This window comes from Elephas maximus, chromosome 8 (genome assembly GCF_024166365.1).
Source record: "Elephas maximus indicus isolate mEleMax1 chromosome 8, mEleMax1 primary haplotype, whole genome shotgun sequence".
Taxonomy (NCBI): Eukaryota; Metazoa; Chordata; class Mammalia; order Proboscidea; family Elephantidae; genus Elephas; species Elephas maximus.
In genome coordinates this window covers 131,485,993-131,511,323 of record NC_064826.1, presented here as the reverse complement: position 1 = coordinate 131,511,323, position 25,331 = coordinate 131,485,993, and the positions used below count along the sequence as shown (strand labels likewise).

Here is a 25,331-nt window from a genome sequence, read left to right as displayed (position 1 = left end):
TATTTCTTTTACTGACTTCTAGTTTTATGGCTTTATGGTCAGAGAAGATACTTTGTAATATTTCAATGTTTTGTTTTCTGTTAAGGCTTGCTTTATGGCTTAACACTTGGTCTATTCTAGAGAATATTCCCTGTGCACTGGAAAAGAAAGAATACTTGGATGCTGTTGGGTGGAGTGTTCTGTATATGTCTCCGAGGTCAAGTTGGTTAATTGTAGCGTTACTGAGCTTGTTTCTGGATGTTCTGTCCTTCACCGAAAGTGGTGTGTTGAAGTCTCCTACTATTATTGTGGAGCTGTCTATCTCACTTTTCAGTGCTGCTAGAGTTTGTTTTATGTATCTTGAAGTCCTGTCATTGGGTGTGTAAATATTTAATGTGGTAATACCCTCCTGGTGCATTGTCCCTTTAATCATTATATAGTGTCCTTCCTTATCCTTTGTGGTAGATTTAAGTTTGAAGTCTGTTTTGTCAGAAATTAGTATAGCCACTCCTGCTCTTTTTTGATTGTTCTTTGCTTGATGCATTTTTTTTCCTTTCTTTGAATTTTAGTTTGTTTGTGTTTTTAAGTCTAAGGTGTGTCTCTTATAGGCACCATATAGCTGGATCATTTTTTTTTTTTTTTAATCCATTCTGCAACTCTCTGTCTCTTTATTGAAAAGTACTAAGTTCTTATGAGGTCTATTCATTTGTTTTGCCTTTTGCTGTCCCTGCTTTTTTTTGATAGTATATCAGATAATCCACTGTTAAAAGCTAGGCCCAACAGCCTTGCCCCTATATTTTCTTCTAAGAATTTTATGAGTTTAGTTTTCACATTTATTTTTTTAATCCATTTTAAATGTGTTTTTGTGCATGGTGTCAGGCAAGGATCCTGTTTCATTTTTCTACATGTGGAAATCCAATTTTCTCAGTACCATTTATTGAAGAGACACTTCTTTCCCCATTGAATGGACATACTGCCCTTGTTAAAAATCAGTTTGAGCATAGATGTGGGGGTTTATTTCTGGACTTTCAATTCTGTTCCATTGGTCTTTGTATCTAGTATTATACTGGTACCAGGATGTTTAGATTATTGTGACTGTATAATATGTTTTGAAATCAGGAAATGTAAGTCCTTGTACTTTGCTCTTGTCCTTCAAATTTCTTAAGCTATCTGGGGCCTCTTGACATTCCATATAAAATGGAGGGTTGATTTTTTTTTATTTTACTGTGCTTTAGGTCAAAGTTTATAGAGGAAATTAGTTTCTTATTCAACAGTTAATTCTCAAGGTGTTTTGTGACATCGGTTTCCAACCTGAAGTTGTGTCAACACTCCCCTTCTTGACCTCAAGTTCCCCATTTCCATTTGTCCAGTTTTCCTGTCCCTCCCTGACTCTGGTCTTTGTTTTGGGGCTGGTCTGCCATTTAGTCTTGTATTGTGCTTGAACTACATATGTTAATGTTTCTTAATCTTTGGCCAAAGGATGAACTTCAGGTGTAACTTCAGTACTGAGTTAAAAGGGTGTTTGGGGGCCATACTCTCATGATTTCTTCAGTCTCTGTCAGACCCGTAAGTCTGGTCTTCTTTTTTTGAGTTTGAATTTTGTTCTACATTTTTCTCCAGCTCTATCCAGGACCCTCTATTGTGATCCTTGTCAGAACATTCGGTAGTGGTAGCTGGGCACCATCTAGTTGTTCTGGACTCACTCTGGTGGAGGCTGTGGTAGTTGTGGTCCATTAGTCTTTGGACTAAGCTTTCCCTTGTGTCTTTGGTTTTCTTCATTCTTGTTTGCTCCAGACAGGGTGGGACCAGTAGAAGTATTTTAGATACACAAGTTTTTGAGACCCCAGAGGCTACTCATCAAAGTAGGATGTAGAACATTTTCTTTATAAACTATGTCATGCTAATTGAGTTAGGTGTCCCCTGAGATCATGGTCCCCATCCCTCAGCCCAGTAACTCAATCCCTCAGAGAGCTTGGGTGTGTTTGTAAAGGCTCTATGACTTTGCCTTAGTCAAGTTGTGCTGGCTTCCATAGTATTGTGTACTGCCTTAACCTTCACCAAAGTTATCACTTATCTATTGTCTGGTTAGTGTTTTTCCCTCCCTACTCCTCCCCTCCTCGTAATCATCAAAGATTGTTTCTTTCTGTGGTTAAGCCTTTTCTTGAGTTTTTTAATGGTGGTCTCATACAGTATTTGTCCTTTCGTGATTGACTCATTTCACTCAGCACAGTGGGCTCCAGATTCATCTATGTTGTGAGATGTTTCTTAGATTCATCATTGTTTTTTATTATTGCATAGTATTCCATTGTGTGTATGTACCACAGTTTATGTATTCATCTGTTGATGGGCACTTAGTTTGTTTCCATCTTTTTGCTATTGTGAACAATGCTGCAATGAAGATGGGTATGCATATGTCTATTTGTGTGACAGCTCTTATTTCTCTATGATATATTCCTAGGAGTGGGATTGCTGGAATGTACAGTATTTCTATTTCCAGTTTTTTTAAGAAAGGGCCATATCATTTTCCAAAATGGCTGTATCATTTTATATTCCCACCAGCAGTGCATAAGAGTTCCAGTCTCCTCACAGCCTCTCCAACATTTGTTCTTTTCTGTGTTTTTGATTCTTGCCAATAATGCCAAGGTGAGATGGTATGTCATTGTAGTTTTGATTTTCATTTCTCTAATGACTAAAAAAAAAAAAAAATTTTTTTTTTTTTTTTTTTAATGACTAGTGATCATGAGCGTTTTCTCATGTGCCTGCTAGCTGCCTGAATGTCTTCTTTGGTGAAGTGTCTGTTCATGTCCTTTGCCCATTCTTTTTTTTTTAAATAATTTTTATTGTGCTTTAAGTGAAAGTTTACAAATCAAGTCAGTCTGTCACATATAAGCTTATATACACCTTACTCCATACTCCCACTTACTCTCCCCCTAATGAGTCAGCCCGCTCCCTCCTTCCAGTCTCTCCTTTCATGACTGTTTTGCCAGTTTCTAACCCCTTCTACCCTCCCATCTCCTCTCTAGACAGGAGATGCCAACATAGTCTCAAGAGTCCACCTGATACAAGTAGCTCACTCCTCATCAGCATCTCTCTCCAACTCATTGTCCAGTCCAACCCATGTCTGATGAGTTGTCTTTGGGAACGGTTCCTGTCCTGGGCCAACAGAAGGTTTGGGGACCATGACCACTGGGATTCTTCTAGTCTTAGTCAGACCATTAAGTCTGGTCTTTTTATGAGAATTTGGGGTCTGCATCCCATTGTTCTCCTGCTCCCTCAGGGGTTCTCTGTTGTGCTCCCTGTCAGGGCAGTCTTCGGTTGTGGCCGGGCACCATCTAGTTCTTCTGGTCTCAGGATGATGTAAGTCTCTGGTTCATATGGCCCTTTCTGTCTCTTGGGCTCAGAGTTATCGTGTGATCTTGGTGTTCTTCTTTCTCCTTTGATCCAGGTGGGTTGAGACCAATTGATGCATCTTAGATGGCCGCTTGTTAGCATTTAAGACCCCAGACACTACATTTCAAAGTGGGATGCAGAATGTTTTCATAATAGAATTATTTTGCCAATTGACTTAGAAGTCCCCTTAAGCCATAGTCCCCAAACCCCTGTCCTTGCTTCGCTGACCTTCAAAGCATTCAGTTTATCCCGGGAACTTCTTTGCTTTTGGTCCAGTCCTGTTGAGCTGACCTTCTATGTATTGAATATTGTCCTTCCCTTCACCTAAAGTAGTTCTTATCTACCAACTAATCAGTAAATAATCCTCTCCCATCCTCCCTCCCTCCCCTCCTTGTAACCACAAAAGTATGTGTTCTTCTCAGTTTATACTATTTCTCAAGATCTTATAATAGTGGTCTTATACAATATTTGTCCTTTTGCCTCTGACTAATTTCGCTCAGCATAATGCCTTCCAGATTCCTCCATGTTATGAAATGTTTCACAGATTTGCCACTGTTCTTTATCGATGCGTAGGATTCCATTGTGTGAATATACCATAATTTATTTAACCATTCATCTGTTGATGGACACCTTGGTTGCTTCCAGTTTTTTGCTATTGTAGACAGAGCTGCAATAAACATGGGTGTGCATATATCTGTTCATGTAAAGGCTCTTATATCTCTAAGGTATATTCCAAGGAGTGGGATTTCTGGGTTGTATGGTAGTTCTATTTCTAACTGTTTAAGATAACACCAGATAGATTTCCAAAGTGGTTGTACCATTTTACATTCCCACCAGCAGTGTATAAGAGTTCCAATCTCTCCGCAGCCTCTCCAACATTTATTCTTTTGTGTTTTTTGGATTAATGCCAGCCTTGTTGGAGTGACATGGAATCTCATGGTAGTTTTAATTTGCATTTCTCTAATGGCTAATGATCGAGAGCATTTTCTCATGTATCTGTTAGCTGCCTGAATATCGTCTTTAGTGAAGTGCGTGTTCATATCTTCTGCCCACTTTTTGATTGGGTTGTTTGTCTTTTTGTGGTTGAGTTTTAACAGAATCGTACAGATTTTAGAGATCAGGCGCTGGTCGGAGACGTCATAGCTGAAAATTCTTTACCAATCTGTAGGTGGTCTTTTTACTCTTTTGGTGAAGTCTTTAGATAAGCATAGGTGTTTGATTTTTAGGAACTCCCAGTTATCTGGTTTCTCTTCGTCATTTTTGGTAATGTTTTGTATTCTGTTTATGCCTTGTATTAGGGCTCCTAACGTTGTCCCTATTTTTTCTTCCATGATCTTTTTCGTTTTAGTCTTTATGTTTAGGTCTTTGATCCACTTGGAGTTAGTTTTTGTGCATGGTGTGAGGTTTGGGTCCTGTTTCATTTTTTTGCAAATGGATATCCAGTTATGCCAGCACCATTTGTTAAAAAGACTACCTTTTCCCTAATTAACTGACACTGCTTTGCCCATTCTTTAATTGGATTATTTTTCTTTTTGTTGTGGAACTGTTGGATTTTCCTATAGGTTTTAAAGATTAGACCTTTGTCAGACATGTCATAGGCAAAAAATTTTTCGCAGTCTGTAGGTTCTCTTCTTACTCTTTTGGTGAAGTCTTTTGATGAGTGTAACTGTTCAATTTTTAGAAAATTTGAGTTATCTAGCTTATCTTCTGGAGTTTGTGTGTTGTTAGTTATGGTTTCTATCCTATTTATGCTGTATATTAGGGCCTTTAGTGTTGACCCCATTTTTTCCTTCATGAAGGTTTTAGCTTTTATTTTTAGGTCTGGGTTCTCAATTCTGTTCCCTTGGTCAATGTGTCTTTCATTGTACCGATACCAGGCTGTTTTGACTACTGCGGCTGTATAGTAAGTTCTGAGGTCAGGTAGTGTGAGGTCTTCTACTTTGTTCTTCTTCAGTAGTGCTTTTCTTATCTAGCGTCTCTTTTCTTTCCATATAAAGTTAGTGATTAGTTTTTCTATCTTGTTGAAGAATGCTGTTGGGACTTGGATTGGGATTGCAGTATATCTATATATCTCTTTGGGTAGTATCGACAGTTTCACAATGTTGAGCCTACCTATCCGTGAGCATGGTATATTTTTCCATTTATGTAAGTCTCTTTTGGTTTCTTGTAGTAATGTTTTGTAGCGTTCTTTGTGTAGGTTTTTACATCCCTGGTTAGATTTATTCCTAAGTATTTTATTTTTTTTAGGGGCTATTGCTTTCCTAATTTCCTTTTCTTAGTTGTCTTTATTGGTATATAGGAATCCAATTGTTTTTGCATGTTTATTTGTATCTGCTACTGTGCTGAATCTTTATATTTGTTCCAGTAGTTTCCTTGTGGAGTCTTCAGGGTTCTCCATGTATATATTGTATAATATTCTTCACGAATAAGGATAATTTTACTTTTTCCTTACCAATTTGGATGCCCTTTATTTCTTTTTCTTGCCTTATTTCTCTGGCTAGGACTTCCAACATAATGTTAAATAGGAGTGGTAATAAACAGCATCCTTGTCTTAGTCCCATTCTCAGGGGGAATGTTTTCAGCCTCTCTCCATTGAGAGTGATGTTGTCTGTTGGTTTTGTAGGAAAAAATTTTTTTTTGTATAGATACCCTTTATTATGTTGAGGAGTTTCCCTTCTATTCCTACTTTATTGAGAGTTTCTCTCAGGAATGGATGTTGGACTTTATTGAATGCCTTTTCTGCATTGATTGAGATGATCATGCAATTCTTTTGTTTTATTTATGTGGTGGATTATGTTGAATGATTTTCTAATGTTGAACCATCCTTGCATACCTAGTATGAATCTCACTTGGTCATGGTGTATTATTTTTTTAATATGATGCTGAATTCTATTGGCTAGAATTTTTTTTGAGAATCTTTGCATTTATATTCAAGAGAGATAATGGTCTGTAATTTTCTTTATTTTGTGGTGTCTTTGCCTTTTTTTTTTTTTTTGCCTGGCTTTGGTATCAGGGTTATGCTGGCTGTATTTTTTTTTTTTTTTGCCTGGCTTTGGTATCAGGGTTATGCTGGCTGTATAGAATGAATTTGGGAGTATTCCTTTTCTGTGCTCTTAAATAGCTTGAGTAGTGCTGTTGTGAGCTCTTCTCTGAATGTTTGGTGGAATTCTCCAGTGAAGCCATTCCTACCAGGGCTTTTTTTTGTTGTTGGGAGTTTTTTAAATTACCTCTCCAATCTCTTCTCTAGTTATGGATGTGTTCAGATTTTCTACCTCAGTTTGTGTTAGTTTAGGTAAGTAGTATGTTTCTAAAAATCTGGCCATTTCTTCTAGGTTCTCAAATTTGTTGGAGTACATTTTTTCATAGTATTCTGTTATGATCCTTTTTATTTTAGTTGAATCTGTTGTAATGTCTCCTATCTCATTTCTTTTCATTGGTTATTTGCTTCTTCTGTTTTTCTTTTGTCAGTTTGGTGAATGGTTTGTCAATTTTGTTGATCTTTTCAAAGAACCATCTTTTGGCCTTACCGATTCTTTCTATTGTTTTTCCGTTCTCTATTTCATTTATTTCTGCTTTAATCTTTACTATTTCATTTCTTCTGGTGATTGTGGGCCACTTTTGCTCTTCTCTTTCCATTTGTTCGAGTTGTAAAGTTAACGTTTTGATTTTATCCCTTTCTTCTTTTTTGATGTGTGCATCTATCTCTATAAATTGACCACTGAGCGCTGCCTTTACTGTGTCCCAAAGGTTTTGGTATGATGTGTTTTCATTCTCATTTGATTGTTGCAATATTTTAATTGCATCTTTGATTTCTTCTATTACCCATTGGTTTTTAAGCAAGGTGTTATTCAGTTTCCATGTTGTTGATTTTTTCCCCATTGTTCCTCCTGTTATTAATTTCTGCTTTTACAGCATTGTGATTAGAGAGAATGCTTTGTATTATTTTGATATTTTGAATTTTATGGAGGCTTGCTTTGTGGCCTAAGATGTGGTCTATTCTGGAGAATGTTCTGTGTGTGATGAAAAGAATGTATAGTTTGCTGTTGTTGGATGCATACATATGTATATGTATATGTATATGTATATGTATATGTATATGTATATGTATATGTATATGTATATGTATATGTATATGTATATGTATATGTATATGTATATGTATATGTATATGTATATGTATATGTATATGTATATGTATATGTATATGTATATGTATATGTATATGTATATGTATATGTATATGTATATGTATATGTATATGTATATGTATATGTATATGTATATGTATATGTATATGTATATGTATATATAGTCAAGTTGGTTGACTGTGGCATTTACAGCTTCTGTATCTTTGAATTTCTTTCTAGATGTTCTGTCCTTTATCAAGAATGACGTGTTGAAGTCTGCTTTTTCTGTGGAACTGTCAATTTCTCTTTTCAGTGCTGTTAGAGTTTTTTTTTTTTTAAGTATTTTGGACCCCTATTGTTGGGTGCATAGATATTTATTATGGTTATGCCATCATGGTGGATTGCCCCTTTAATCATTATATAATGTTCTTCGTTGTCTCTTATGGTGGATTTTGCCTTAAAGTCTATTATCTGAGATTAGTATTGCCACTCTTGCTGTTTTTTGGTTGCTATTTGCTTGATATATCTTTTTCCATCCTTTGGTTTTTAATATATTTATGTCTTTGTGTCTAAAGTGTGCATCTTGTAGACAGCATATTGATGGCTCTTATTTTTTCAATCCATCCTGTCACTCTGTCTCTTTATGAGTGCATTTAAGCCATTTATGTTCAGTGTGATTATTGATAGGTGTGAGTTTATTGCTGTCATTTTGTAGTGCTTTTTTTTTGTGGTGCTTATGTTTTCCTTGTTCCTCTTAATCTCCTGGGCTGAGTTATTTTTGTTTGTGGGATTTCTTTTTGTTTCTTTCATTTTCATGTTTACTGAGACTTTATGTTTTTCTTATTAGTTTTGATGAGTAGGTTTGTTTACTTTCTTTACAATTTACCCTTATCTTCCTAAGTTTGAACCAGTCTTTTATTGCCTGATGTTGTGTTGACTTCCTCTCCACTTGGAACTTCTATACCATTTATTCCCCCTCTTATTGTTCTGATGTTGTCATTTACAGATTGATGTCTCTGGTTCCTTGTAAATCTTGTAGTTTCGTTTTATTATTGAAAGTTCATTACTTAGGTTGGTATCTGGCTGATCCTGACCTGTTTCTTAGATTTAGGTTGTTGTTGGTTCTCTAACAGAAGGACTGCCTTTAATAATTCTCATAAGTTTGGTTTTTATATATTCCGTTTATATCTGTTTATCTAGAAATGTCCTAATTTCACCATTGTATTTGAGAGAGTTTTGCAGGATATATTATTCTTGGTAGGCATTTTTTTTTCTTTAAAGCTTTTATATATGTCATCCCATTGCCTTCTTCCTGCGAGGTTTCTGCTGAGTAATCAGAGCTTAGTCTAATTGTTTCCCCTTTGAATGTTCCTTTTTGTTTTTCTTGAGCTGCTTTCAGGATTCTTTCTTTTTCTTTGGTTTTCACAAGTGTGATTATGACATGTCTTGGTGATTTTCTTTTGTTGTCTACCCTATATGGGGTTTGTTGTGCTTCTTGGATGGTCAGCTTTTCATCTTTCATGATATTAGGGGTGGTTTCTGTCAGAAAATCTTCAATGATCCCCTCTGTGTTTTTCATTTTTATCCCCTGTTCTGGAACTCCAATCACATGCAAATTTTTGCTCTTGATTTTATCCTACATAGTTCTTAGGGTTTTTTTTTTTTTTTTCCTTCATTCTTTCCTCTGATTTTTCCTCAAGCAAGGTGACATCCCTCTATTTGTCTTCAATTTCACTGATCCTGTCTTTCATCATTTCAAATTTGCTTCTAAAATCTTCTATTATGTTGTCCATTTGTGAAATTTTGTTGTTTACCTTTTGGATTTCTAATTGTTGTTTTTGTATGATTTCTAGTTGCCATTTTGTTCTTGTGTTATTTTCCTGAATTCTTCCAGTGCATTGTCTATGTTTTTCTTGACTTTGGCTATATTTTTATTGGTTTTCTCTATTTTTTCCATGATTTTGTCTATTTTTTCCTTTGTTTTGTCTGTGTTTTCCTTGATCTCTTTCTCAATCTCTTGAAGAGCCCTGAACATTGTTGTTGTTATTTTTACATGCTGTCGTGTTGGTTCTGACTCTTAGCAACCCTATGTACTACAGAACAAAACACTGCCTGGTCCTGCACCATGCTCACAATTGTTGTTATGCTTGAGCCCATTGTTGTAGCCACTGTGTCAGTCCATCTCATTGAGGGTCTTCCTTTTTTTTCATTGACCCTCTACTTTACCAAGCATGACACCCTTCTCCAGGGAGTGTCCACAGTATGTGAGACCTACTCTCTCCACCCTTGCTTCTAAGAAGCATTCTGGTTGTCCTTCATCCAAGGCAGATTTGTTCGTTCTTTTGGCAGTCGACAGTATATTAGATATTCTTTGGCAACACCACAACTCAAAGGCATCAATTCTTCTTTGGTCTTCCTTATTCATTGTCCAGCTTTTGCATGCATATGATGTGATTGAAAATACCATGGCTTGGGTCAGGTGCACCTTAGTCTTCAAGGTGACATCTTTGCTCTTCAACACTTTAAAGAGGTTCTTTGAAACAGATTTGCCTGATGCAATCTGTCTTTTGATTTCTTGACTGCTGTTTCCATGAGTGTTGATTGTGGATCCAAGTAAAATGAAATCTTTGACAACTCAATCTTTTCTCCGTTTATCATAATGTTGCTTATTGGTCCAGTTGTGAGGATTTTTGTTTTCTTTATGTTGAGGTGTAATCCATACTGAAGGCTGTGGTCTTTGATCTTCATCATTAAGTGCTTCAAGTCCTCTTCACTATCAGTAAGCAAGGTTGTGTCATCTGCATAACACAGATTGTTAATGAGTCTTACTCCAATCCTGATGCCCTGTTCTTCTTCATATAGTACGGCTTCTCGGATTTGCTCAGCATACAGATTGAATAGGTATGGTGAAAGGATACAACCCTGATGCATACCTTTCCCCTGACTTTAAACCTCTCAGTATCCCCTTGTTCTGTTGAAACGACTGTCTCTTGACCTACGTACAGGTTTCTCATGAGCACAGTTAAGTGTTCTGGAATTCCCATTCTTCCCAATGTTATCCATAATTTGTTATGATCCACGCAGTCGAATGCCTTTGCACAGTCAATAAAACACAGGTAGACATCCTTCTGGTATTCTCTGCTTTCAGCCACAATCCATCTGACATCAGCAATGATATCCCTGATTCCATGTCCTCTTCTGAAACCGGCCTGAATTTCTGTCAGTTCCCTGTCGATATACTGCTGCAGCTGCTTTTGAATGATTTTCAGCAAAATTTTGCTTGTGTGTGATATTATTGATATTGTTCAATAATGTCTGCTTCTTGTTGGATCACCTTTCTTGGGAATAGGCATAAATGTGGATCTCTTCCAGATGGTTGTCTTCCAGGTTTCTTTGTATAGACAAGTGAGCACTGTCATCGCTGCATCCATTTGTTGAAACATCTCAATTGATATTCTGCCAATTCCTGAAGCGTTGTTTTTCACCAGTGCCTTCAGTGCAGCTTGGACTTCTTCCTTCAGTACCATTGGTTTCTGATCATATGGTACCTCTTGAAATGGTTGAACATTGACTAATTCTTTTTGGTATAATGATTCTGCATATTCCTTCCATCTTCTTTTGATGCTTCCTGTGTCGCTTAATATTTTCGCCATAGAATCTTTCACTATTGCAACTTGAGGCTTGATTTTTTTCTTCAGTTATTTCAGCTTGAGAAATGCTGAGCGTGTTCTTCCCTTTTGGTTTTCTATCTCCAGCTCTTTGCACATGTCATTATAATACTTTACTTTGTCTTCTCGAGCTGCCCTTTGAAATCTTCTATTCAGTTCTTTTACTTTATCATTTCTTCCTTTTGCTTTAGCTGTTTGATATTCAAAAGCAAGTTTCAGAGTCTCCTCTGACATCCATCTCGGTCTTTTCTTTCTTTTCAATGACCTCTTGCTTTCTTCATGTATGATGTTCTTGATGTCATTCTATAACTCATCATTAGTGAACATTAAACTTTTGAATTCCCTTTCAGGTAATTTCAGTGCTTTTTCTTCTACTGGATGGTCTTCTGGTGCTTTATTGTTTATCTTTATTTATTGTGTGCCCAAACTGTATCAACTACCTTAGGTAGCCATGATGCTAAACAATTGCTTCTGATTGTTTTTGCCAATAGCTCTTGGGAAAAAGTCCCTTTGCGCTAGTTGAGCTCCTAGTCAAATAAAGAGAGATTTTTGACTGGGACCTTCTGAGGGAACTTCCGTTGCTGTTGTTTTTTAGGTGTCATTGAGCTGACTCCAATTCATAGTGACCCCACGTATACAGAACAAAACGTTGCCTGGTCCTGCACCATCCTCACAATAGTAGGTATGTTTGAGCTCATTATTGCAGCCACTTTGTCATTCTATCTTGTTGAGGGTCTTCCTCTTTTTCACTGAACCTCTACTTTACCAAGCATGATGTTCTTCTCAAGGAATTGGTCACTCCTGATAACATGTCTCAAGTAAATGAGATGAAGTCTTGCTGTCCTGGCTTCTAAGGAGCATTCTGCATGTACTCTCTCCAAGACAGATTTGTTCATTCTTCTGGCAGTCTATGGTATAGTCAATATTCTTCACCAACACTGTATTTCATATGTGTCAATTCTTCTTTGATTTTCCTTTTTCATCATCCAGGTTTCACATACATATGAAGCAACTGAAAATACCATGGCTTGGGTTGGGTACACCTTAGTCATCAAAGTGACATCTTTGCTTTCTAGTACTTTAAAGAGGTCTTTTGCAGCCAATTTGCCGACTGCAATATGTCATTTGATTTCTTGACTGCTGTTTCCATGGGTGTTGATTGTGAATGCAAGTAAATTGAAATCCTTGACAACTTCAGTCTTTTCTCCATTTATCATGATGTTGCTTATTGGTCCAGTTGTGAGGATTTTTGTTTTATTTATTTTGAGGTGTAAATCATACTGAAGGCTGTAGTCTTTGATCCTCATCAGTAAGTGCTTCAAGTCATCTCCACTTTTGGCAAGCAAGGTTGTGTTATCTGCATATTGCAGGTTGTTAATGAGTCTTCATCCAATCCTGATGCCCCGTTCTTCTTCATATAGTCCAGCTTCTTGTATTATTTGCCTCGCATACAGATTGAATAAGTATGATGAAAAGATACAACTCTGACACACATCTTTTCCAATTTTAAACCATGCAGTATTCCCTTGTTCTGTTCAAATGACTACCTCTTGATCTATGTATAGGTTCCACATGAGGACAATTAAGCATTCTGAAATTCTCATTCTTCTTAATGTTATCCATAATTTGTTATGATCCACGCAACAGAACCTCTAGTCAGGTCAAATAATGGGAATTATCTGGAAATGGAGAAAGTTTGGTGGAGCTCAGACTCTATTTTCCCTACAGTGGCTACCAGCCTACTGGTTTTCACTGCAATTGTGAGCTATTGGCTATCAGGGCTACTGTGGAGCTGATGCAGTGGTGATTAGAATAGAGCCTGTTAAAATGTGAGAAATGTTGATGTTCTTACTGAGATTCAGCTGATTTCTTGAATAAATGCTCCGCAGATTACTGTAAGTCTTTGGTTAATTTCCAGCATTCTGAAAAAGTTGATTCTGACAATTTTTGCCAGGGGTCTAGTTGCTTTTATGGAGCAGAGGATTTCTGGAGGTTCCTAACGCACCATTTTCACTGACAACCTCTTAAACTAATTCAGTGCTGGCCATAAAACACAAGAACTTCTCGGGGCAGGTTCAGAGACATTATTTTATGCTGCTAGTAAGGGAGCTGAGTTGGAAGTACTTATTTTTAGTGTTGGATTTTCTTTTGATTCCAAATGACCTAGTATGTAATCAAGTGCTTGAGAAGGAATAAGCCAAAACAGCAATTGGATAAAAAGCAAAGTTTTAAATATTTTCTATTCAATTTTTATTTTTTTTTACACCATGAGATAGTTGAAATTTTTAAGTTACCAGTGCTCTTCCTACTTATCAGTACTGATGCCCTTGACCAGATGTTCTCGAGACCTCTTGGGCCATGGCAGTCTGAGGGATGTGTGTCTAGGCCCAGGGCAGATGCTGGGCAGAAGTGTCAGGGCACCAGTGCCAGCATGCTATAAGCTTCTTCTATCAAGCAGGTCTTCAGTCTCCCTCTCTCAAGGACTTTCTGTTTTAATCATAAAAGACCTTGAAAAACAGGGTGCCTTTGCTCTCTAAGGTCCCCTTGTGGCCATGGTTTTCACACTCATTTATACTTACATCCACTGGGTAAAATAGGTGAGAGCAGAATGGCTCTGGTGAAGAATGTGTGCGGGCCCATGGCTCCCTGTCCCCTTCCCACTGCCCGTGGCTTCAGGTGTGACTCTTTGGGTTCTGTGTAATAGTTTGAACAGTGCTGTCATGGCCTTGTGGCTGCACTTAATTTGAGATTGTCTCATCTTAAGGAAAATTTCTGTCTTAGCTGAATGACCTGTGCATTTGGCTCTTCGAATCAAAGAGGGCCCAAGAGAATGTGCCATCCAGTTAGAACTGAATCTTGGGTCCACCCCAGTCTGAGGGAAGGGGCAGGCTCCCCTGGTCTCTTCTTAAGAAGCACCAGAGCAGTGAATCCATCCAGTTCTTCAGCTCCTCCTGAACAGTGTCTGAAGGGAGGGGTCCCGGCCAGTGGTTTGTTGAAGACAGCAAAATGATTAATTGAGAAAAACTGATGCTCTATTTGGAACATAAATGGAATTACATATGGAATGCGTGTGTACACTGTTAAAATTCCAATGAGATTTAGGTTTTAATCCTCCATTTCTTGTTACTTGTGCACTGGTTTGCCTTTGGGATTGGGTAGGGCGAGTGTGGGTGGAGGGCCTGGACAGAACGATACCTGCTTTCATCCAACAGTTATATCTGCTGCTCACTCCCTTCGTTCAGGGATAACATTACAAATGCTAACTTCATGTTCGAAGCTCCTTTTTCCTCAAGGGAAGACTCTGAGGTGATGATGCCTGAGGGGCATCCACAGGGGAAGAGGAGACGCATCCCTCACCCTTTGATAACTGCTCTTTAACTGTTTCATGCTGACTCACATAGGGATTAGAATTATTTTAGGATTTGTCAAATATTACTAATAATTGTCTGCTCACTAAATTCGACTGAATGCTCCAAACTCTGCCAGTTCACAAAGGCTTCAGACATCTATTCATGTATATGCCTTAGAGAGGAGCAGGTAGTAGTGGCTTTCTATTTTATTGACAGGGGAAGTGAGACAGGTTGGGGGATCGTGTTCAAATGAAGGACTTCCTTTTTCATGACTCCTGGCCTGGAGTTCTGGCTGTGGGTTCGGTGTCCTCCAAAACCAGGCTATAGGAGGGACATCTCTGACCAGCAGCCTCACAGGCCTACAGAGATCTGTGCACAGGAAGCTTCACAAAGAAGCCTTGATAAGCCATTGATTCCTGCCGTTGGAGCCTCTGAGACACACTTCCCAGCATTCTCAGAATTGACGAGTGGTGACTGAGGTTGCAGGAGCACAAAGCTGACATTACACTTGATAGCAAATTTGTCTAAAGCAACAGAGTAAGAGGCTGACTGAGGCTTTATCTCCACCAGAGCTCAGAGCCCGTGATGGTTGTGAGAGCAAACCCAATATTGGTCTTCTCAGTCATAGAGATGTGATGCTTTCTCCTGGAGCTTAGGAGGATGCTCATGATCTGCACCCATGTACATTTTGTGAGCACTTACTGTATGCTAACCATTGTGTTAGATGTATTTCCTCTCCTCACAAATCTTAGTCTGGAGAAAGAGACTCACATGTACAAGTTCTTATGATTCAAAGAGTTTGTGTTCCAACAGAGGGTAACATAGAATGTCATGGAGAAACAGTGAACCCTTTTGGAGGAGGGAGAGCATTTGGAAGGATCTCATGGAGGAAATGGCAATTGGCTTGGGTGTAGATTTGGGAAAAATGGAGAGGCGAAGAAGGCAGGGAAGGGCTTCCTAGAAGAGGGATCAGCACGGAGCAAAGGCAAGTCCATTATGGTCATAGGTTATGGTACATGTTTTGATGTGGCCACAACCTGTGGTTCATGTGGGCGAGGATGAAAAATGATGGTAGAAAGATAAGATGGGGCAAGAGCTCAAGAAAATTCAGTCCTTAAGTTCAGAGTAGAAGAAGAGGCTGGGGAAAACTGAGGCAGGGCAAAGGCTTACCCTGAATAAAATAGTGGACAGCTACAAAGTGAAGTCAATTGAGGCTACTGTAGTGTCCAGGGAAGAGTACCGGGCCAGGAGTCTGTCTCAGTGCTGCCCTCCCTAGGGTGGCCTTGAGTGAGTTTCACTCACTTTCCTCATTTGTAAAATGGGGCTGATAGTACTGAGTGGGGTGCTGATGTGAGGATAAAACGACAGACAGCAAATGAAATTCCCATCTAGGTTGTAAAGGCCTGTGCACGCGTGACACATGCCCCTTTTTGTAGCTGTACAATGAGATGGGAAGTTAGGGGCTGGGCTAGTGTTTCATTTGGATAGAGAATGGAAATTATCTGGTCCAGGTGCTGCTTGATTGCTAATTAATGTCCTGTGTGGCAAGAGAAGATGGAAAAACCTCAGAAAACAGAGAAAGAATGTGATAATTCAGGCCCTGTGATTTTAGTTCCTCATTTTATGAGTTCTTGAAGGATGATGAGCTAAACTCTGCAGCCTGTCATTCAAATGCAACAAAGCCATTCTGCACTCAATTAATTTAATATGAATGATAGAGTGGGCCATTAATCTACTGGGGAGCAGCAGTTTTTGATAAAACACTCAAATTAAATTCTCCAAGGTAGAAAAAAAAAAGGGAATTGTCCCATTTAATATCACTCGAATACAGAGTTAGTTATTCATTTCAAATAGAAGCTTCTGAGAAGCTCTGAATACACCAGGCAGTGAAATTCACTTAGTAACTTGTTAACTGTGAACTGACAGGAGTGTGAAGGTAGGGTCTATTTAGTTGCCCGCAGATTTAGAGATGTGCCAGCATGACTTGGCACTGCTCGTCTGTCAGTTTGTCATACTGCGGTGGCTGGCATGTTGCTATCATGCTGGCAGTTATGTCATTAGTATTTTAAATATCAGCAGGTCACCAATGGTGGGCAGATTTCAGTGGAGTTTCCAGACTAAGACAGACTAGGAAGAAAGGCCTGGTGATCAACTTCCAGAAATAAGCCAATGAAAATTCTATGGATCACAATGGAATCTTGTCTCGTATAGTGCTGGAAGATGAGCCCCTATGTTGGAAGGCACTATATGATGGTCACAGCAACGAACTCAAACATGCTGCCTTAGTCTGGGATCTCTAGAAGAAAAAAATCTCTATATAAATGTTATACAAAGATTTACTTCAAGGAAATGGCTCATACAATTATGGGGGCCTAAAAGTCCCAAATCTGAGGATCAGGGAGCAGGCTGAAGACCTCTGCTGGCTCAGGTGGTTGTATGGGCTGACAAATCCAAAACCTGCAGGTCAGACTATAGGCTAAAGGCTTCTGCAGGCTTACGTCCCAAGAACCAGAAGAATGAGAAGAGAGCAGGGTCAAGAAGACCGGCTAGCTTTGGTGGAACATCAGGACATACCGTCAAGGAAACTCCCCTTTCAACTGATGGACTACTAACATCAGATCACAAAATGGAAGATGATTATGTTATGGCAGAGCACATGCCAACCACTGAGAATCATAACACTGACACATAACATTAACCATCACACATGCCAAGGGTCACGGCGATGGTCAGGACCAGGCAATGTTTGCTCCATTGTGCATGGGCTTGCCATGAGTCGGAGCAAACTTGACAGCAGCTAACAGCAGCATAACTTGATAAATGATATTGTTTACAAAAATTGCACATTTATTATTGTTGTTGTTGTAAACAGGATTTTGGGGGCTGCCAGCCAAACTTGTGGTCAGGCTGTCTCCTTGAACTGAGATTCTGGTGTGGTTCCCGCACCAGTCTGCGCTCTAGTTTTCTCAATCCATGCCGGTTGTTGTCAGAGCTGAGCGATGAAATGTGTGCTAAGGCCAGGACGGAGTTTCGGAGTCTTGTTTTCTTGGATCCATTCCCTCCCTTCTTAGAAAGGAGTGTAATCTTGAGTCTGGCTTAATGTCAGTGATTTTACATGCTGTAGACAAGCAGAAGGGGCTTGTGGGGATGGGCTCTGGCCTGGAGATGGAGTGGGGAAGAGCAGAATGTTGGGCTGGAAGGAAAGCTAAAGGACAACACAAAAGAGCTTTTTCTATGAGATGGGGGAAAACCAGTTTGGACTGCTCTCTAAACTCCAGGTGCAAATGATGCCATATATTTTTAGTTTAAGACTCAGAGTGATACCAGCCCGACCCCCAGATGCTTAGTTTTCTCTACTCTTGAATTGCTCAATGATCCCTGGGGACGAGTGCAGTTCCAGAGTGGAGTCTGACGTCCACACTGGTGACAGGAGCTCGCTGGTCTTAAGGAACTCCTGCAGTTGCTCCTAATTTCCACACGGGGTCACTCCTGGCAACCATCGGGAATCACCAGCAGACAAGGACAGTTTGCTGCAGACCTCGGAATCCTGTTGAGACTCCCTTCCCTTGGCTTAAGTTTAACTGGGAGTGACCCTCGTGTGCCTTCCCTGAGGTTCGTATCTCAGAGTTCATTGTCTTGAGCGACAAACCCCGCCATTCCTCGGGTGACTGCTACTCTAGCCTGCTGGGTCACAGAGGCCTGTGTGTGTATTCCCTGTAAGCTGGACCACCTGCTTCTGTTCCCAGGGGTCAGAAAGGCTCCCCTTTTCACAAAAGGTTTAATTTTCCCATTTCCTTAACAGGAACCCTGACTGCCTCCCAAGGCCTCTGCCCAGCCCCACCCCGCCCACTTCCCCACCTCCCCTGTGGGAGTGCCCTGTGCCTACCAGGGACGGACACTTTTTTGAGGATGACCAAGGTGGCATTCCAGTCCCTTTGTCTCGCAGGACACAGCAACAATAACAATAGCTAACAGCTAGTGAGCTGTGGAACCACGTGGCAGGAGCTGTCTAAACCACTTCTGTGTACATTCTCATCTAAGTCTCAAAGGATTTTATAGGTAAGGAATTAATGGGTAGGAATGGTCACTGAAGCTGCCCAGCTCACACAGAACAGGATGTGGAGCAGAACTGAAACACATCTATACACATACAGAATTTATGCTTTTATGGGCATTCTCCTGCAGATAGGGTTATTCACTGATTTTCAGGGATATTATTCACCCAGGGGGCTACTACACCTTGATGTTGCTTTGAAACTCTTGGTTTCACTGGGGCTGTAACTGGCTCATCTGAATTCATGGAACATTGCCCCTCTTTGGCATGGGAAAGGAAGGGGGAGAGGGCAGGGGCCCAGGAAACAAGTTCACTAGAGAGCAGTCTCATGAAGCACCAGCAGCTCATTCTTTTCCAGAATGTATAGCCTACTAGACCCTTTCCCTGGAATTCCACAGGCACCTCCACCCCACACATCCCAAACTCATTCCCTTGCATCCCCCCAACCTGGTCTCTCTGTTTTGCTCACTACCAATCCATGATAGTGGTTAAGAGCTCAGCTGCTAACTGAAAGGTTGGCAGTTCGAACCCACCAGTTGCTCCTTGGAAACCCTGTGGGGTGGTCCTGAGTTGGAATTGACTGGATGGCTATGGGTTTTAATCCCAAAACTTGCCAAGTGATAAAGATTCCAATTCCTTAATATTCTTTGAATTTATCCATCCCAGAGAGTACCCACTGCTCATTGCTCTCTAGCTAGATTTTGGTTTTCCGAGTCTTGATTCTCGGTCCTGTCAGATTCATTATCAACACTATAGTGAAACCAACCTTTTAAAAATGAAAATAGCATCCTGCTTTCCTGTTTAAAAGCTTTCAGTGGCTTTCCATCTCCCTTGGCGAAATGTTAAGGCTTGTTACTTGCTGTTGAGTCAGCTTCTGACTCGTGGCAACCCCATGTACGACTGAATGAAAAGCTGCCCGGTCCTGCACGATACCTTACCTGTGATCAGCTGGGGATGGGACTGTTGTGATCCACAGGGTTTTTATTGGCTGATTTTTGGAAGGAGATCTCCAGGCCTTTCTTCAGAGCTGCTTGTGGCTGCTTCTGATTTAGTTTTGGTTGTTTTCATTGGGTTGGGGTGCAGTGGGGGTCTTCCATGAGTTCCAGCAGGGTTTTCCCATGGCAGATTCATGGGTCCAAATCCATTCCCCAGGCAAGCTCCTGTGAAAGAGCTAAAGCAACCTTTGAGGATTTCAGAGTCCAGTTTAAGGAAAGTGGCTCAAGAACTGACCCAGAGCAGGTTCTGTGTTTCTCTGGGCCGGCCAGATGTCATGGCTCCATTTTGGCCTCGTACAAAGAAGAGCTGCAGCTAACACTTACCACGGTGCTTGATGTGTGCCTGGCATGGCTCTGAAGGGTTTATGCTATCAGCTTTTATATTCTTCATAACAGCTTTATGAGTTTGGGACTACCATCGTTCTCATTTTACTTATGAGGAAACTGAGGCACGGTGACTCAGGAACTTGTCTAATATCACACAGCTGGTCAGTGGAGCCAGGATCTGAGCCCATGCAGCCTGGCTCCAGACTCAGCTCTTGGTGATTTGAGGCAAAGGTCGAAGCCAGAAGCCAGATTCCATAAGACATTGTGTTCCCAAAGCACTTGATGGTTTACATTATTTTTATACATCTCATTTGATCTTTACAATAACTTGGTGAGGCAGACATTTGTGCCATTTCCAGTTGGACAGATGGGGAAATCAAGGCCCAGAGAAGTTCAGGCTTTCTGAAAGCTGTGGAGCTGCCCATTGGCCTAGGCCTGTCCAACTCCACACCACCCCTTCCCACAGTTCAGGCTGGCTGTAGGGCTGGCTTTGCCTAGGTCAGGGCAGAGACCTACCACCTCCTGCCTGAAGCCTTTCCCACCCTGGGTCCCCTCAGTGCTGCTGCCTGGCATTTCTGAGCTGACCCTGGTGCCCGTTCAGTGTTGGTCCGAGTTGGTGGACAAATGCGCATGGCAGAACCACAGCCACCTGCAGAGGGAGTTTGCAGATAGGTAGGGAGCTCAGTGGAGCTGAAGCGCAGGGTGGGGAGGCACTCAAGGCCAAATGAACAGACAGTGAGGCTGAACTGTCATTGCACAGTTACAGCAGCAATCAGACTGCTGGGATGAGGACTCCATTATCTGATCTGATTGCGGCATAGGCACAAGCAACTTACACAGTGTTGGCAGTTGAAAGCTGTTATTATTTATGGAGCCCTGGTGGCACAGTGGTTAAGAGCTTGGCTGCTCAGCAGTTTGAATCCACCAGTTGCTCCTTAGAAATCTTATGCGGCAGTTCTCCCCTGTCCTATAGGGTCGCTATGAGTTGGAATCGACTAGATAGCAACAGGGATTATTTATAGAAAGTAAAAAGTAAACAATAAGAAAAGTTTTCAGGTGAACTGGTCCCTTCTACCCCTGTGAATACCCCACTTAGCATCGTAGGAAACTCACTTATGTCTAGAAGTTGACCCGCTCACTCTTCCCAAATTATCCATGTCTGTTTCTGTGTCATTGGGCAGTCACGTCATGGACCAGGTGTCAGCAGGTATCTGTCTGTCTGTCTCTGCACGTGCTGTCAGCTCTGATTGGCTGTGCTGTCAGCTCTAATTGGCCGTGCCGTGGCTGTGTTCGTTCTCTTTCTCTCTTTGTCTGTGGCTTTTCTTGGCTGGGTCTGGCCCCTGTGTGTGCTAGTCCAGCTCTCAGCCAGCAGCTCTGGGACAACATGGCCAGTGCCAGGGCTAGGCCAGCATTACAGCAGCTCTGGAAGCAAAACTGTTTTATAGGCAATCCCTGGACAATGTATGCCCAAGCCTCTGCTCCACTGGTCACTTCCTGCCTGGAGACACTCAGTTCTGTTAGTGACCTGCTGCCCAGAGGTGCTCAGCTCCACTCCATGGGCTGACTCTGCCCACTGCCACGGTCTGCTGGTCTCATGGTTCCTGCCACTGCCGGCATATCTCTCGGTCTTCAGTGTTATCAGCCAAGTAAGTGTTACCAACTCAGTATTACAGCCCTTGGCCTGTGTTACAGCTCTTCTAAGAGGTTCTCAGCTTAGGGCCCCGTGCCCAAAGAATATGCTTCCCTTCTGGCTCGCCTGAGCCTACACATTCTAGGGTTTTTATCATCACTGGGCAGGCCCACCCAGCCAATTCTAGTACAAGTCAGACTGAGCAGGGCTTCCCCAACCAATTTATGGTGGATCATAAACTGACCAGTCCTTGCAAGCTGCTTATGCAGATAGGAAATCAACCAGTCCCTTGCAAGCCGCTTATGTGGATAGCAAACTCACCAATTCTTTAGCAGATTGGGTCCCGATCAATCGTTTTGGTAGAATCACAAACCCAAGGCCAGAAAGGCCACAAGAAATAAAACCCATTGTGTCACAGGGGTGGGTGGGACCCTTCACGAGGGCTCACCTACCAGGCCAAGGTGTTTGCACTTTATCTTGGGTGCAGTGGGAGCCACTGAAGGCTGTTTTTTTTTTTTTGGTTACTGCTGAGTGCTGTTATGGGTGAATTTTAATTTTTCTAAATTTCCTATAGTAAATATACATTTCTCTTTAAAATGATTTTTTATTTTTAATTATGAAATATTTCAAACATTCAAAAATACAGAAAAAAATTAACAGATAGGCATTAGGACTCTCTACCTCATACAATAACCAAAAAAAAACCAAACCTGTTGCCCTCGAGTTGATTCCAACCTGTGGCAACCCCATGTGTTACAGAGCAGAACTGAGCTTCACAGGACCCTCTTGGCTGTAATCTCTATGGAAGCAGATCACCAGGCCTTTGTCTGCAGCACCACTGGGTGGGTTCAAACCACTAACCCTTCAGTTTTGGGCCACCCAGGGACCTTTACCTCATAAAATAGAAGAATTTAATTCCAGATAGATTATAGTACATAAATACGAAAAACAAAATGGAGAAACTTTGAGAAGAAAATATAGATCACCTTTATCATCTGAAGTTGGGGAGGACTTTCTTTAATAAAACATGAATCACTTAAATATTGCTGCCTAACAAACCAGCCCCAAACTTAGGGACTGAAAGCAACAACCATTTATGATTGCCTATGATTTTGCTGTCAGTGATTTAGGCTGGGCTTAGCTGGAGGTTCTTCTGGTCCTGGCTGGCGCTGAAGGCTTTTGAGGAAGAGAGTGGCAAGACTAGGGCTGGGCTTCTGGAGGATAAAGTTAGTCTCTATGTGAGGAGAGGCTCAGTGGCCTCACCCATGGGAGTTTCAACAGCCTGTCTTCCTCCTCTTTAATACTTGCCTCTGCAACCTGTGCTGTCTGTCTATCATTGAGTGGCTGTCCCTCTAGGACTATAAACTTTCCGGGGGTCACTGGCCCTTGTGGGGCACCAACTTCTAGTGTTTATTTTTGAGGAAAGCCCCTCTCTGATGCATAGCCCCTCCCCGGGCACCCTGGCTCCTAGTGTCTGGAATGTACAGATAGGCAACTGGGCACTGAGCCCAGATTCTCTCCCAGGAGTGCCCCTCCCTCTTCTTTCTTTGGAGATTCCTCTTGTTCTCTCCAGCCCCCCGTGGAGCTATGCCTCCCAGAATGCTGACAAAACCCCCACTCCGTGTGTTAGAAGTACATCTTGGTCTCATTTCCCAGCTTGGCTCTGAGTGCCTTGGGGGAGGGTCTGCTTCATGGTCATCTCTGTCTAGCTCAGGACCTGGCATGGAGATAAATACTTCCTCAGTACATTCTGTCATCCAGAAATACGCATCACCTGCCCACTGTGTTCTAGACACTGGAGTTCTGTAAACTTCCCCTCCCTCTAGCACACACACCTGCCAGCTGCAAGATCACAGGAGGCAAAAAAAAGGAAGGGCTGCAGCATAGGGACATGGAGGTTCCACAGCTCACCTGTGGCCACAGAAAGGAGGGCACCTGGCCAGGCCTGCCTGCTGGCCCAGCAGATGAGCCGCTGTCCTTCTTTGGGCCTCGTGGTGCAATGGTGAAGAGCTTGGCTGCTAACCAAGAAGCTGGCAGTTTGAATCAACCAGCTGCTCCTTGGAAACCCTAAGGGGCAGCTCTACTCCGTCCTATTATAAGGTCACCATGAGTAGGAACTGACTTGACTGCAACGGATTTAGTTTCCCTTTTCTTAACATGAGGTTGGGTTTTCTGTAGGGTATACCTAGGTGTCAGATACACCTAGCTTTTAAGTGAAGGAAGCTTGGGAGGTGTGAGGTGTCGGAGCTAGGCACGTGGTGTTCCAGCCCCAGCTCTGTCCCTTACTAGCTATTTAACCTCCCAGGGGCTGGGTGTCACCCTATAACTTGGAAATCCTGATGTGCCCCCTGGTGGCTGGGGGAAGTGTCTATAATGAGATAAAGCAGGAAAAGCTGGGATTCCAGGGCTTGGCACAGAGTGAGCAGGAATGAGTGTGGGTGACAGTTGTGGCATTTGAAGTTGCCAACCACTTTGACAGGTGCCCTTAAGCTGGGGGGAGGGGAGGATTAGGGTGATAATGGGGCGGGGGTGAAGCAGGGTTTGAGGAATTGCCCTGGATAGCAACATATAAGGGGATGTACATTTCCATCCAAATGTCACTGGGTAAGCCTGAACTGGGGTCACAGGAACAGCCAGATGACATCAAGCTGTCATGAGTGTCTTTACTCGCCCCGCCCCGAGGGCCCTCCCTAGGGCTGCTGGCTGGGGCTGGGCCCGCCCTGCCACTCCGGGCCCTGAGGGTCCATGCAGCCCACGGTGGGCCTGGGTGGCCAGATCGGGAGTCTCTGGCCCCTGGCCTGCGCCTTGCCTGCCTGGGCTGCGGGTCTGGGCGGACCGCTGTCTCCCCCTGTACAGTGCGCCGCTCCAAGGCCTCAGATGAGGAGAGGAGCCGCTGCGCCCAGCGCGCCCGGGAAGAGTACCGGCGCCACTCGCTCCGCGCCATCCAGAAGGGTGCCGTCGCCGGCCTCAGTTCCATGTTTCAGAAGCTCGGCCAGAGCCACCAGCAGGAGGCGAGACTTTATCACCAGTTCTCAGGCCCTGGCCGGCCGCTGCCCCTCACGGTGCGCGTCAGGTGGGTAGGGGCTCCGCGTAGGCGTGGCTGGGGAAAGGCTTCAGGCTGGAGGGTGAGGGGGTGAGAGGGCAGTGGCAAGGGCACAGGGGTTCCAGCCTGAGCTCTGCCCCAGACTTGCTATGAAATTTTGGGCTAGTTATTTCTCCTCTGTGAGCCTAAGTTTCCCAGGCTGTGTAATTGGGGTGGGAGGTGAGAGAAGACCGGTGGGGGCTCAAGATTTCCACTCACCCTGAAGTTCCGGGGCTCACCCTTTTCGGAGTCACAGATTTCTTTGCCAATCTGAAGAAAGCTGTGCGTCCTTCCCTCCCTGACGATATGCAATGTTTCCCTGCAGTGCCAGGCTCTTAGAGGTCTACAGACCCTAGATTGAGATCTTGTAATGTAAAACTTAACATGGGTTAAATGTGGCCCAGCGCCACCAAAGGAGGGCTGGCTGCTGTTTGTAACCGCAGGTGATGCTGATTCTAGTGACAGGTTTGCAGATGAGCTGGAAGTTGAGGGCAGGAGGGTCCTGACACACATTTTGCCTTCCCGGAGGAGCTTGGCAAGGACACTGTGGTGACCTCCCACGAGGGCTAGACCACTAAGAGACGGCAGTCCCCCGAAGCCCCTTTACCCTCTGCTTGTTTGGAAGCTCAGACTCTGGTGGCCCTCTGCCCTCCCCATCATTGCTGGGCAGCTGCTGCCCCTGGTGAAGGCCCAGGGTTGGCTGGTAGGTGCTTCTGGATTCCTAACTAC

The 25,331-nt window shown here is 42.4% G+C and overlaps 1 protein-coding gene across 2 annotated transcripts in view; it reads left to right on the top strand.

The window, feature by feature from the left end:
- The window catches only part of SH2D4B (SH2 domain containing 4B), a 171,530-nt gene that overhangs the window by 95,774 nt on the left and 50,425 nt on the right, over nucleotides 1-25,331 (top strand). For both annotated transcript variants that reach the window (XM_049893814.1, XM_049893815.1), the window contains exon 6: nucleotides 24,377-24,593. In XM_049893814.1, coding sequence (XP_049749771.1) covers nucleotides 24,377-24,593 — 217 coding nt within the window. The remainder of the gene's footprint in view (nucleotides 1-24,376; nucleotides 24,594-25,331) is intronic.